We start from the raw sequence: 15,419 nt of genomic DNA, 5'->3' as shown, positions 1-15,419 counted from the left end.
TAAGCTACTTATTGGGTCAAACATCTGCAGAAAATGCAAAGTTGTCAACCCCCCCCCCCCTGCAGAAGAGTAAGCTCAGACAGATGTGAACATGCCCCTCCCCATAGAGGTTCCAAATATGGGGGTCAAGCTTGTAAGCAGAGCTGCATGTATCACACAGGACAAGCTTAGATACACCAGCTCAGCAGACCGTATCACACAGGACAAGCTTAGATACACCAGCTCAGCAGACCGTATCACACAGGACAAGCTTAGATACACCAGCTCAGCAGACCGTATCACACATGATAGGATTAGATACATGGCTCAGCAGACAGTATCACACATGACAGGATTAGATACACAGCTCAGCAGACAGTATCACACATGACAGGATTAGATACACCAGCTCAGTAGAGAGTATCACACATGATAGGATTAGATACACACCTCAGCAGACAGTATCACACATGATAGGATTAGATACACAGCTCAGCAGACAGTATCACACATGATAGGATTAGATTCACAGCTCAGCACACAGTATCACACATGGTAGGATTAGATACACAGCTCAGCAGACAGTATCACACATAATAGGATTAGATACACAGCCCAGCAAACAGTATCACACATGATAGGATTAGATACAAAGCTCAGCAGACAGGATCACACATGATAGGATTAGATACACAGCTCAGCAGACAGTATCACACATGATATGATTAGATACAGGGCCCAGCAGACAGTATCGCACATGATAGGATTAGATACACAGCTCAGCAGACAGTATCACACATGATAGGATTAGATACACAGCTCAGCAGACAGTATCGCACATGATAAGATTAGATACACAGCTTAGCAGACAGTACCACACATGATAGGATTAGATACACAGCTCAGCAGACAGTGTCACACATGATAGGATTAGATACACAGCTCAGCAGACAGTATCACACATGATAGGATTAGATACACCACTCAGCAGACAGTATCACACATGATAGGATTAGATACACCACTCAGCAAACAGTATCACACATGATAGGATTAGATACATGAGATCAGCAGATAGTATCACACATGATAGGATTAGATACACAGCTCAGCAAACAGTATCACACATGATAGGATTAGATACACCACTCAGCAAACAGTATCACACATGATAGGATTAGATACATGAGATCAGCAGACAGTATCACACATGATAGGATTAGATACACAGCTCAGCAGACAGTATCACACATGATAGGATTAGATACACAGCTCAGCAGACAGTATCACACATGATAGGATTAGATACAGCGGCTCAGCAGACAGTATCACACATGATAGGATTAGATACACAGCTCAGCAGTCAGTATCACACATGATAGGATTAGATACACAGCTCAGCAGACAGTATCACACATGATAGGATTAGATACACAGCTCAGCAGACAGTATCACACATGATAGGATTAGATACAGCAGCTCAGCAGAATGTATCACACATGAAAGGATTAGGTACACCAGCTCAGCAGACAGTATCACACATGATAGGCTTGGATACACAGCTCAGCAGACAGTATCACACATGATAGGCTTGGATACACAGCTCAGCAGTGATTGGTTAACACTATGTCTATATACCATCTGAGTAATTGATTAATAAACAATATAACTAGACGCTAATAAATATGATATGATCCTTCATACAGAACTCTTTCAGAATTGTATTACAAGCAATAGCCACCAGGGGGCGCAGCCCTTGGGACTCTGGGAAATGTAGTTTTCCAGATTTAATGAACTAACCGGGAAGTAGACAGCTGTGTGGGAGCAGTGCATGCTGGGAGGAGGCTTTGATCCTGGGCTCTGCACTATGCATAGCTTTTATTAACCCTTGTGCAGACAGCAGTGTGCGAAGCAGCAGAGGTGACACCGCATCCTTCTCACATGTCACTCTGCCGCATCCCAGCCCCTGGCACCCCTATGCCCTCTGGGCAGGTATGTACCCATGATTGACCCTTCACACCCTCACCCATAGCTCTACCAATCTCTTAGTCATACATGGAAATTCTGTGATAATAACTGATGTGTGATGTCACCTACTAATAGAACGGATAGAAGCGTCTACACTACACAGCGGTCCGCGTCCCACATTAACCGCCATATTTAACTATCAACCAATCATAAGCCGCCGTCTCTCTCCGGTAATAGTCGCATTCATAGCAGTGGAACAATCAGATTCCATTATCAATAATTGCTTAGAATTCTTAGAAGAACATAACATTGTAAATATATGTATCAATCAAACATTGCGGCCGCGGATTCCCAGCAGGTGATCGAGATCTGTCATTTTAGGTCTTTTCACACCGAATCCGTTTTCGTCAGTTCCTTTTTAAAGAGAATGATCTATTGTTAAAAATAAGTTTTTATGTTAAATATATTTTTTTAAGAATTTTTGGTGATTTTTGTTTTTTTATGTCATTATTTATATATTTTTTAAAAATCCTGAAATCTTGCCGTTTTACCTCTGTCTCTGAGCCTCATACAGACCATTTACATTGGCCAATGATCGGGCGAACGATCACTGACCTGTGTAAACGGCAGCGATCAGTCAATGAATGAGCTAAATCTTGTTCGTCGGCTGATTTAATCTTTTATTTTGCCCTGAGAATCGTCGTTAATGCCGCCGACATTATACTAACTGCATGGGGACCGTACGATGGTATTAACAATAGTTCGTCCCCATACAGTTTACATTGGTGAGCGTTAAACGAGCGCCAAACCATTTGCCCGTGTAAACCCACCTTGACACTTAGTGTTCTGTAGCGATCACTTCTTAGCAATTATTATCATCACGGGCAGGATTACACTGACAGGTGACACCTATATACAGATAACATGATTCAACATTCATATTAGACTGATCCTTCCTGTTCTATATAGATCACTTCTCAGCAGTCGGCAAACTTCTGACATATCATAGCGACATATCATAGCGACATGTCAGAAGTTTGGATTGGTGGGGGTCCGAGCACTGAGACCCCCACCAATCGCTAGAACGAAGCAGCAGAAGGTCTCGTGTGAGCGCTCAGCCGCTTCGTGTCTGTTCGGCTTTTTCTGGAAATAAATGTATCGGTGTACGGACTCAATAAAACGTCTATGAGCCTGTACTCTGATACATCGGCTTTCCAGAAAAATCCAAACAGAAACGAAGCAGCTGAACGCTCACACGAGCCCTTCAGCTGCTTCGTTCTAGCGATTGGTGGGGGTCTCCGTGCTCGGACCCCCACCAATCCAAACTTCTGATATGTCACTATGACATGTCAGAAGTTTGCCGAACGTTTAGCTACACTTTAAATTGGTAAAGAACTAGTAGAATGGAGGCCATGGTTGAATTGGTGAAGAACTAGTAGAATGGAGGCCATGGTTGAATTGGTAAAGAACTAGTAGAATGGAGGCCATGGTTGAATTGGTAAAGATCTAGTAGAATGGGGGCCATGGTTGAATTGGTGAAGAACTAGTAGAATGGAGGCCATGGTTGAATTGGTGAAGAACTAGTAGAATGGAGGCCATGGTTGAATTGGTGAAGAACAAGTAGAATGGAGGCCATGGTTGAATTGGTGAAGAACTAGTAGAATGGAGGCCATGGTTGAATTGGTAAAGATCTAGTAGAATGGAGGCCATGGTTGAATTGGTGAAGAACTAGTAGAATGGAGGCCATGGTTGAATTGGTAAAGAACTAGTAGAATGGGGGCCATGGTTGAATTGGTGAAGAACTAGTAGAATGGGGGCCATGGTTGAATTGGTGAAGAACTAGTAGATTGGAGGCCATGGTTGAATTGGTAAAGAACTAGTAGAATGGAGGCCATGGTTGAATTGGTAAAGAACTAGTAGAATGGGGGCCATGGTTGAAATGGTGAAGAACTAGTAGACTGGAGGCCATGGTTGAATTGGTGAAGAACTAGTACATGGGGGGGGGGGGGTCTTGCTTGAATTGGTGAAAAACGAGTAGAATGGAGGCCGAGTTTGAATTGATAAAGAACTAGTACAATGGAGACTTTCCTTCAGTTATTAAAGAAGGATTATCAAATTAATTTACACAAAAAATGATGTGTTCTCCACATAAAAGGTAATCCAGATTACTGAGGGTTTATCCCTAGGAAAGTGCCAGGACCTTCAACTACCTGAATAGATTTTTATTTGAAAGCATATAATGTTTTTTACGTGATTTTGACATGTGCGCACTACATTACAAAAATAATAATTTCCGTTAACGACCTTCTTTGCTTATTGTTTCCAGAAAACATTTTCCTCCAATGTGATAAAATCGAAGTAAATACCTTTAGAGTCTCCGGTAATTCAGCAAGGAGGAAATTACCAAGAACCAAGTGGGATGACCAAGACACCAGGACAGTGCGCAGGGAATACAAGAATTTTGCCCTTGGTGTATTAGAAGACATACATCACAAGTGCTCCCATTGCCAAGAAGACATTGCTAGCTGGTCCCTTCTTATTGACCATAAAATAGGCCACCACAGAAACAAGCCACATAGACAGTCCACTCCTAATGACCAGAAGATCAGCTCAGATCTTCAGAGCCCCAGAGACGATGAGTCAACCTCACTCGAAACCCATGAGAACCTTTCTTTTAAGGATCTGATTCGGGTTACATGGACCATACGGACTCTGAAGACAACCCAAGATAATGATGAAATACAAAAAGTTGACCAAGGGCCAACAAAATGTTCCAATTCTCATAAGAGATGCAAAGTATTGTCTAATTCTGAAAGTCAGAAATTCTCAACCAGGATTCAACATTCAGAAATGGAGAAGAGTTTCCTGAAATGTGTCCATTGTTCTAAGGTCTTCACCGACTGCAGTCTTCTCGCTGAGCATGAAAAATCACACAAGGAAAACAAGACCTTCACATGTCCCGATTGTGGGAAAACATTCATTAGAAAGTCCATACTGAAGCTTCATCGGAGGACGCACACAGGAGAACGACCTTATGCCTGTCCTGACTGTGGGAAACGTTTCAGCCAGAGATTTAACCTTGTGATCCATCAACGGATTCACACAGGAGAGAAGCCATATAGATGTCATATGTGTGACAAAGGCTTCCGCTACAAGCCGGCTCTTGTCAGGCATGAGAAAGAAGGGAAATGTGTGAAAATCATGGTGGAGAAGAAAAGTCTAAGACCTCTTCCTCAGATTACTGTCCCTTCAGATGTCAAACTCCCTGCTAAAAAAACACAAGTTCCTCCATGTTCTCCCATCTACCATTCATCATCTTCATTTAACTCTACCCATGATTCAGTAGATGCCAAACTTCACTCAACTTTCACGTCCTTAAATTGTCATCTATCAAATCTTAGACAAGTGTCATCCTTGAAGAATACGACGCGTGGGTTACAAGGTGCTAAAGACCCATCAGCCGTATCTTCTTTATTTCCGCAAGTTAGCAGTAAAGTTCCTTTAACTTCTAGGTCTATCGTGTCTCATGACTTGAGAATGAAATCTCCCTCAACACCACCTTTGACGTTTGATCAATCAAGTATAAAGACACTATTGGCTGCGTCCAGCTCTGTGTGTCCTCCATTTGGTAATAAACCTCCTTCAGCCTCTCCCACTTCCATCTACAATCTTTCAAGTAGAAGGCATTCCACAGCCTCAACCTTCTCCATCAGTCAATCATTGGATACTAAAGCTCTATCAGCCTCGACTTCCTCCATCAGTCAATCATTGGATACTAAAGCTCTATCAGCCTCGATTTCCTCCATCAGTCAATCCATGGATACGAAGACTCCATCAGCCTCAACATTCTCCATCAGTCATTCCTTGGATACTAAGACTCCATCAGCCTCAACGTTCTCCATCAGTCATTCCTTGGATACTAAGACTCCATCACCCTCAACGTTCTCCATCAGTCATTCCTTGGATACTAAGACTCCATCAGCCTCAACGTTCTCCATCAATCATTCCTTGGATACTAAGACTCCATCAGCCTCAACGTCCTCGATCAGTCATTGCTTGGATACTAAGGCTCCATCAGCCTCAACCTCTTTGATTTCTCATTCTTCATGTACTAAGCCCCTGTTATCCTCTTCGTTCTCTATATGTACGCCATCAGATAAAAAACTAACCTTAGCCTCAAGCTCCTTAAGATATCCTGCACCAGATGTAAAGCATCCCTCAACCACATCATCCTACATTTATCAATTGAGTAAAAAACCTTCCTCACCTTCCTCGATCTCTTGTCATAAACTAGATGTAAAACTTCCCTCAAAATTGTCTGGTGCTAGATATCATCCATCAGGAGTAAAATGTCATTCATCATCCATGATCTCATGTTCACAAGCCTCCCATATAAATGCTACTACCAACTATGATACATCTGGTGGCAAATGGTCTTCATTGGTTAATTCCACCAGTCACCTGCCTATTGTAAAGAAGCCGCCCACTAAACCTTCACTGCCGTTACCACCAACTACTCCTCTTTCTGTTATTAAACCTTCTTCTAAATCATCCACCTCCGGATGCCGGTTGACCACGTCTTCAGCCGCATCACTCACTGCTTCACATTCTTCATCATTAACCACTTTGCCTACACCAGTTATTGCCACCAAATCAGTTGCGGATATCCCAATAGTAGAAATCACGACAACAAGAATGGTGGACCGGGGGACACAACCAGGTGAGGAACCATTTAAGTGTAGTCAATGCAAAAAAGATTTTGTCCGCTTGAGTCAACTGACGGAGCATCAGAAATCACACGTCGGATCACGGAACGCTTGCCCAGAATGCAATAAGAGCTTCATTAGGAAATCCACCCTCATTCTTCACAAAAGGACTCACACTGGAGAAAAGCCTTTTGCCTGCACGGAATGTGGCAGAGGGTTCAGCCAAAGGTTCAATCTTGTGGTGCACCAACGTATACATACAGGAGAAACCCCATATGTATGTACGGAATGTCAAAAATCCTTCCGCTACCGAACAGGTCTTCTACGTCATCAGATGCACGGTCCTTGTACAAAAAAGCCACCAATAGAAAAAGCTCCTACTGGTAAAGCAAATTTTGCACAGTCAACGTCTAAAATAGATCGGTCTCGTAAGTTTCCACCTGCTTCTCAGGGATCTCGTACGGTTAGTAGTTTTGGACTTTGTGATTCATCCAAAAGTTTGAGAAGAGGACAACCACTGGAAAGTATGCAAGGTATCCAGTGTAGGACATCTTCTATACCGTTGGCACCACTAAGTGGACATCTCAAGTCAAAACGAGCTCTGTATTCAATATTTGGAAACCTGGCCTCTAAAAGGTCAATACGACCGGCGTCCTATAAAGTGAATATTAGGGTGAAGAATTTGGAAACTGAGGAACAATTTAAAGGCACCAACACATTTTATTCCACTCTTCGGTCTTCTGTTGAACCCTCCTTCGTTTCTCAACGTTCAAAATGTCTTAGTAACGGCGCAGTCAATATTATCTCACCATATTCCAAACCAAGACCGCCTGTTGTCAACCAAGTCAATGACAAAGGACCAAACTCTACATCATTGAATGGAACCAGAATCAAGAACATTGATCAGAAGTTCTCAACTTGTGTCTTAGAGAACCAGAACCGGACAACTGTCAATCACAGATCGAGAACGGGAAAAAAACTATATAAATGTGACCAATGTAAAAAAGTTTTCTCCCATTTAGACCAGTATGTGGAACACCAGACCATGCACGCCGGCGGACGGCACGGGTGTACCATGTGCAGCAAAGTCTTCAGCAAGGCCTCCCAACTTGTTGTTCATCAAAGGACGCACACGGGAGAGAAGCCTTATTCTTGTGGAAAATGTGACAAACAGTTCAGCCAGAAGTTTAATCTTGTTGTCCATCAACGAATTCACACCGGGGAGAAACCATTTATCTGTACAGACTGCAACAAATCCTTCCGCTACAGGACCGGACTTCTAAATCACCAAAAATATCACCTGTGTTCATGACGAGAAGGGGAAACGTTGGACACACAAACATTTCGTCGGTTATTTATTGGAATCGTTTTATCAATCTCTCCATGGGGGAGAAGTTCCAGCAACTCAGGGATATCAGCAACTTTATTGCTATCTGTAATTGAGTAAATTAAAGGGTGTTCTTTGTTTTCGCTGCCCGTTTCTTGCATGAATTTTTCCTTCCAATTATCAAGGATACATAATCTCCGATAGTCATTAAACGGCTGTGTGGATCAGTCATATAAAATAACGGCTCAGTTCCATGGCCGCGCTATGTACAGTCATAGTAGGGCTGCCCTAGAGGTCCATGAACCCACCTACTATACCTCCGTATGCCTCCGATTTCATAGGGAGTCCGAAAGAAAAAAATGATGGCGTGTTCCATCAGATGGCGTATGGATGGAGGTATAAGAAGCAATGCTTCTAGGGCAGAATATCTCCGCACAAACGGCACACCAGGGAGCCCACATGGCTATGCCCAGAGGCCATTTGGCTTCCTAGTACGGAGCTGTACAGACTCCATACACTGCCCTACACCCTCAGAGCAACGCTGAGCCCAAAGAGCATTGACCATCATAAGAGATCCACCTTTGCTCCGTATAACCAAGCTGTAACCTGGTCATGAACTTAAAGGAGCCCTCTAGCTAAGGTATGAAAACTTAGCATTGGATGGAGTATCCATTGATCTTCCTTCTCTCGAAGATCGGAAGGGTCTCGTCTCGCTCCCGATTCTCTTGCCTTGTCAGGAAGTTTCCGGCTACGTCAGTCAGTCTGATTTTGCTTGCAGACATAAGCAGGTAGTTAGAATATGATGCGGTGAGGGATCAAACCTTGTCAGATGGAGTTCTCATATAAAGGCGATTGTTTAAAGGTCCCAAAAACCCCCAGGAATGAATCCGTTCATACCGAAGACGGCAGAAGGACAGCTTAGAAATCAAGGAGGGCAGCTGACGACCAAAATAATGGGAGAATCTCCAGAAAAATGGCACGACACCCATAGATTAGATGGAACTGTACTTGATATAGGTGAAAGGGGAATGTTGTTTTTCATACATCCAGCAACTGGGCACCATGACGTCTAGTTACCCAATGTGAAGGTCAGCACCCCAAGTGACCCCTCTTCTGTATTGAACACTTAGCAGATTTTCAAGAACAGATTAGGTTTTACTTGGGAAAAATGAATCCCGGAGTAACAGTGGGGTGCTCAGCGTTACATGATATTAGTCTATAGCCTGTAGAGTTTGTTGGGGGAGCCCAGGAAGCTGAGATATGGGGGGTTGTTTGGTGGTGTCCTCCGGAGAGCTGACAGATATACTGACAGTCACAGCTCTGAGGAAGAGGAAGGTTTCTCTACAGACAGGGAGATGGAGGACTATATGGCAATAGAGATGTCACTTACAGGAGACAAGAGCTCGTCTTATGGAAAATGTGGCCCTAAGCACAGTAGAGCCCCCTAGCTTGCTGTTTTTAGAGGTTTTTTTCTCACCATACGGTATCCAAAGAACACGACCCTCATAACCCTGCCGTGTATCGCCCACACAGTACTGCCAATCAGTGCACGCCGGTCCCTATGTGTATTAGTGCCTGTACGCCTGTCCCTGGCTGTCGGTCTGTGTATTAGTGCCTGTACGCCTGTCCCTGGCTGTCGGTCTGTGTATTAGTGCCTGTACGCCTGTCCCTGGCTGTCGGTCTGTGTATTAGTGCCTGTACGCCTGTCCCTGGCTGTCGGTCTGTGTATTAGTGCCTGTACGCCTGTCCCTGGCTGTCCCTATCTGTATTAGTGACAGTGCGCCTGTCCCTGGCTGTCCCTATGTGTATTAGTGACAGTACGCCTATCCCTGGCTGTCCCTATGTGTATTAGTGACTGTACGCCTGTCCCTGGCTGTCCCTATGTGTATTAGTGACTGTACACCTGTCCCTGGCTGTCGGTCTGTTTATTAGTGACTGTGTGCCTATCCCTGGCTGGCCCTATGTGTATTAGTGACTGTACGCCTGTCCCTGGCGGTCTCTGTGTATGAGTGACTGTGCGCCTGTCCCTCCCTATGTGTATTAGTGCCTGTACGCCTGTCCCTGGCAGTCTCTGTGTATTGGTGACAGTACACCTGTCCCTGGCTGGCGGTCTCTGTGTATTAGTGACTGTATGCCTGTCCCTGGCGGTCTGTGTGTATTAGTGACTGTGCGCCTGTCCCTGGCGGTCTCTGTGTATTAGTGACTGTACGCCTGTCCCTGGCTGTCGATATGTGTATTAGTGACTGTACGCCTGTCCCTGGCTGTCGGTATGTGTATTAGTGACTGTACGCCTGTCCCTGGCTGTTGGTATGTGTATTAGTGACTGTGTGCCTGTCCCTGGCTGTTGGTATGTGTATTAGTGACTGTGTGCCTGTCCCTGGCTGTCGGTATGTGAATTAGTGACTGTACGCCTGTCCCTGTCTGTCAGTATGTGTATTAGTGACTGTGTGCCTGTCCCTGGCTGTCGGTATGTGAATTAGTGACTGTGTGCCTGTCCCTGGCTGTCAGTATGTGTATTAGTTACTGTGTGCCTGTCCCTGGCTGTTGGTATGTGTATTAGTGACTGTGTGCCTGTCCCTGGCTGTCGGTATGTGAATTAGTGACTGTACGCCTGTCCCTGGCTGTCGGTATGTGTATTAGTTACTGTGTGCCTGTCCCTGGCTGTTGGTATGTGTATTAGTGACTGTGTGCCTGTCCCTGGCTGTCGGTATGTGAATTAGTGACTGTACGCCTGTCCCTGGCTGTCGGTATGTGTATTAGTGACTGTGTGCCTGTCCCTGGCTGTCGGTATGTGTATTAGTGACTGTGTGCCTGTCCCTGGCTGTCGGTATGTGAATTAGTGACTGTACGCCAGTCCCTGGCTGTCGGTATGTTTATTAGTGACTGTGTGCCTGTCCCTGGCTGTCGGTATGTGTATTAGTGACTGTACGCCTGTCCCTGACTGTTGGTATGTGTATTAGTGACTGTACCCCTGTCCCTGGCTGTTGGTATGTGTATTAGTGACTGTGTGCCTGTCCCTGGCTGTTGGTATGAGTATTAGTGACTGTGTGCCTGTCCCTGGCTGTCGGTATGTGTATTAGTGACTGTGTGCCTGTCCCTGGCTGTTGGTATGTGTATTAGTTACTGTGTGCCTGTCCCTGGCTGTCGGTATGTGTATTAGTGACTGTGTGCCTGTCCCTGGCTGTCGGTATGTGTATTAGTGACTGTACGCCTGTCCCTGGCTGTTGGTATGTGTATTAGTGACTGTGTGCCTGTCCCTGGCTGTCGGTATGTGTATTAGTGACTGTGTGCCTGTCCCTGGCTGTTGGTATGTGTATTAGTGACTGTGTGCCTGTCCCTGGCTGTCGGTATGTGTATTAGTGACTGTGTGCCTGTCCCTGGCTGTCGGTATGTGTATTAGTTACTGTGTGCCTGTCCCTGGCTGTCGGTATGTGTATTAGTTACTGTGTGCCTGTCCCTGGCTGTCGGTATGTGTATTAGTGACTGTGTGCCTGTCCCTGGCGGTCTGTGTGTATTAGTGACTGTACGCCTGTCCCTGCCGGTCTCTGTGTATTAGTGACTGTACGCCTGTCCCTGGCTGTATTAGTGACTGTACGCCTGTCCCTGGCTGTCGGTATGTGTATTAGTGACTGTGTGCCTGTCCCTGGCTGTCGGTATGTGTATTAGTGACTGTGTGCCTGTCCCTGGCTGTCGGTATGTGAATTAGTGACTGTGTGCCTGTCCCTGGCTGTTGGTATGTGTATTAGTGACTGTGTGCCTGTCCCTGGCTGTCGGTATGTGTATTAGTGACTGTGTGCCTGTCCCTGGCTGTCGGTATGTGTATTAGTGACTGTACGCCTGTCCCTGACTGTTGGTATGTGTATTAGTGACTGTGTGCCTGTCCCTGGCTGTCGGTATGTGTATTAGTGACTGTACGCCTGTCCCTGACTGTTGGTATGTGTATTAGTTACTGTGTGCCTGTCCCTGGCTGTCGGTATGTGTATTAGTGACTGTGTGCCTGTCCCTGGCTGTCGGTATGTGTATTAGTGACTGTACGCCTGTCCCTGGCTGTTGGTATGTGTATTAGTGACTGTGTGCCTGTCCCTGGCTGTCGGTATGTGTATTAGTGACTGTGTGCCTGTCCCTGGCTGTTGGTATGTGTATTAGTGACTGTGTGCCTGTCCCTGGCTGTCGGTATGTGTATTAGTGACTGTGTGCCTGTCCCTGGCTGTCGGTATGTGTATTAGTTACTGTGTGCCTGTCCCTGGCTGTCGGTATGTGTATTAGTGACTGTGTGCCTGTCCCTGGCTGTCGGTATGTGTATTAGTGACTGTGTGCCTGTCCCTGGCTGTCGGTATGTGTATTAGTGACTGTGTGCCTGTCCCTGGCTGTCGGTATGTGTATTAGTTACTGTGTGCCTGTCCCTGGCGGTCTGTGTGTATTAGTGACTGTACGCCTGTCCCTGCCGGTCTCTGTGTATTAGTGACTGTACGCCTGTCCCTGGCTGTATTAGTGACTGTACGCCTGTCCCTGGCTGTCGGTATGTGTATTAGTGACTGTGTGCCTGTCCCTGGCTGTCGGTATGGCAGGATCCCTGCACTTTCAGCTCCTCTTAGACTAGTTTGGGATTCATTTTTGGGCCACCAGACAGCGCTGGAACATGATGAGGGGAGTAGTCCACGTGACACCAGGTACCTGACTTAGAAATGTGTCCATCAACCCTTTCACCTCCAATGACCATCAAGGACCGTATCACATGCAGCGAGTTTTCTGCTGAGGATAAGCCCCAGAAATCTACGACGTTCTCTATATGTGTTACCTGCAGGTTTTTTCATGGATTTTCGCCCCGAATTTGACCACAGATTTCTCCCTTCCACAAAGAAAATCACCAATGGAAATCCTCGCGCAGATAACATGTATAGTCTGATTATCAGGATACAACTGTAACAAAATATCAGCTGCGAGAAGTAGTAAGTCTTTACAGGTTTTCAGCTTCTGAATGCAAACAAGAATGTTCTCATTCACTGACAGCAAGCAGGAAATGGTGAGTAAAGGGAACACAATGCACAGTTTATTCATCTTTATTTACGTGATATGAAGCCATGATGTTTGGCGTGGCAGGATCGCGCCATCAGAAGTCCGGGTTTGAGTCCGGCTTCTCCGAGCTTGTAATGACCGGTGGAGGCTCTAACCAATGTACTATATACAGCCGCGGGCACAGGGCGACTATCTGGCGGCACATCCATGCGACCATGCGATCATGTTGTGCAAGTTTACTGCTTTAGGGTAAACACTGCGCAATTTCCATCGAGAATCTTTGAGAAAATTCGGCAGCGTATGGCCCAGGTTCACACGTAGCATAAATACTGCAGATTTTACGGAAATGGATACGATTTGAACAAATCGAAACGTTAAAAAAAACCGCCCAAAAAATGTTCCGAAATTGACCTGCGGTGCGTTTTTTCAATCTGCAGCATGAGAATTTATATTGTGGAATCGCCGGTTTTCTATCGCGAGATTTCCCCATTTAATTCAATGGGAGGTAAAATTCGCAACAAATAACAAATGTTGCATTTTTTGCGATGGAAAATCTGCGACTCCACCGCAAAAATCGCAACTAAAAAAAAAAAATCTTATACTTACCCTGCGTCCCACCCGGCCTCCAGGAATGACGTTTCATCCCATGTGATCGCTGCAGCCAATCAGAGGCCGGGCTTCAGGACGTCAGGGACGCACCGCCACGGCTGCGGGTAAGTATAGACTTTTTTTACACCTGCTGTTTTCCGCAGTGAACATTCCGGCCGAAAAACTGCACCACAATTTGGTGCGTTTTTTCGGGCCGAAATTCCCCGCAACATCCAGGGCGGACGCGCGGTTTACTTTTATGCAGCATATCCGTCCTGTGTGAACACGGCCTATTACAGCGGCAGCGTGGACGAGATTTAAACCACGTGCTGCCGAAAAATTTAGCAGAAATCACGTGCGCAAATTTACCCTTCGGTGCGGTTTCTCAATCTGCAGCGCGTCAATTTCTTTTGCGAAAAACGCTGCAGAATTTCCGAGATTTGGATGGAAATTCCACAATGTTTACGCGGCGTGCGGACGCTCGGCTGCTGCAGATCCCCTTTTCCCTATATAATATGTCTGTCCTTGCAGATCTTCTATCACCCTATAAGAAAGCTTCCTTATATCCCAGGCTGCAAGGGATTGTGGGAGTTGTAGTTGTAGCAGCTCGGCCAGCAGGATGTAGTCAGTCATGTGATATAAAGTCTGCAGGAGGATCTGCTGGGGGCCCTGCGTGTCCTACAAATGGTTAATGATGATTGATGGAACGTTGGGGACGGTGAGTAGTTCTATTAACCCTTTTCATGCCTGCGTTTACAAGTGATACATTTATAATCTGATACATTGAATCCGTCTGTAGCGATAATCATGGGAAACAATCAGATCTGGTGGATGGAAATCTGTCAAAAACTTCTCTGGATGATTATAGAGCAACGGTGGCCATTATATATATATAGCGACAATGAACCAGAACCTTTCACCTCCCATACGTGTGCATCTGAGTGCAGCGTGTAATAGCCCGGGCTTCACAGACACCGTCTCACTTTACGCTTTTTTCCGATCTTCCTCCATTATTTACATATCGTGCCGTTATATTTAGCGCCAGATATGTAAATGAGCCCCTGAACTGTCAATAGGGCGTTTCTATCTAACTAAATGGCCAGGGGGCGCGATGTCTCCGCTGTGACACTGACCAATCAGCTGCGGACAGTGTCAGGGCGGCTTGCGCTGTGTTCCCTCCCGCGAGATCACACGCAGACTGGTGGTCCTGCAGAGAGCGCTCTCTCGGGGCGGATTTACACGCGCGTCGCACGGACCTATGTTAGTCTATGGGGCCGTGCAGACAGTCCGTGATTTTCATGCAGAGTTTGTCCCTATATTTCTGCGTTTCTCGCACATCACGCACCCATTGAAGTCAATGCGTGCGTGAAAATCACGCGCAGCACATGAAAGCGCTTCCGTGGCACGAGCGTGATTCACGCAACAGCAGTAAAAAGTATGACTGAAAGCAGAAAAGCACCACGTGCTACAAACATACAAACGGAGTGTCATAATGATGGCGGCTGCGCGAAAATCACACAGCCGCGCATTATATGCCGATGACACACGGAGCTGGTAAGTGCCTTTTGGGCGCGCAAAACGCCGCATTTTCTGTGCGCACAAAACGCACACGCTCCTGTAAATCCGCCCTCAGTCTCTGTTTGTTATCACGGGAGGGAACACAGCGCAAGCCGTCCTGACACTGTCCGTAGCTGATTCGATTATTTCAAGTAAGATCGTGTTTGTGAAGCCCGGCATATTACATGCTGCACTCGGCTCTTATATCCCCCAGACATTACATCATGTGACTGATATCAGCCGCTCCTCTTATATCACTCCAGTACTATTATATCCTC

General features: G+C 45.8%; 1 protein-coding gene across 1 annotated transcript in view; it reads left to right on the top strand.

Annotated features, from left to right (window-relative positions):
- The first annotated feature begins 1,806 nt into the window (after positions 1-1,806).
- LOC142652629 (uncharacterized) overlaps positions 1,807-15,419 on the top strand; it is a 38,721-nt gene continuing 25,108 nt past the window's right edge. The window contains exons 1-3 of the mRNA XM_075828285.1: positions 1,807-1,971; positions 4,274-7,957; positions 14,223-14,302. Coding sequence (XP_075684400.1) covers positions 4,798-7,957; positions 14,223-14,302 — 3,240 coding nt within the window. The 5' untranslated portion in view covers positions 1,807-1,971; positions 4,274-4,797. The remainder of the gene's footprint in view (positions 1,972-4,273; positions 7,958-14,222; positions 14,303-15,419) is intronic.

This window comes from Rhinoderma darwinii, chromosome 5 (genome assembly GCF_050947455.1).
Source record: "Rhinoderma darwinii isolate aRhiDar2 chromosome 5, aRhiDar2.hap1, whole genome shotgun sequence".
Lineage (NCBI taxonomy): Eukaryota > Metazoa > Chordata > Amphibia > Anura > Rhinodermatidae > Rhinoderma > Rhinoderma darwinii.
This window is presented reverse-complemented; position numbering and strand designations above follow the sequence as displayed.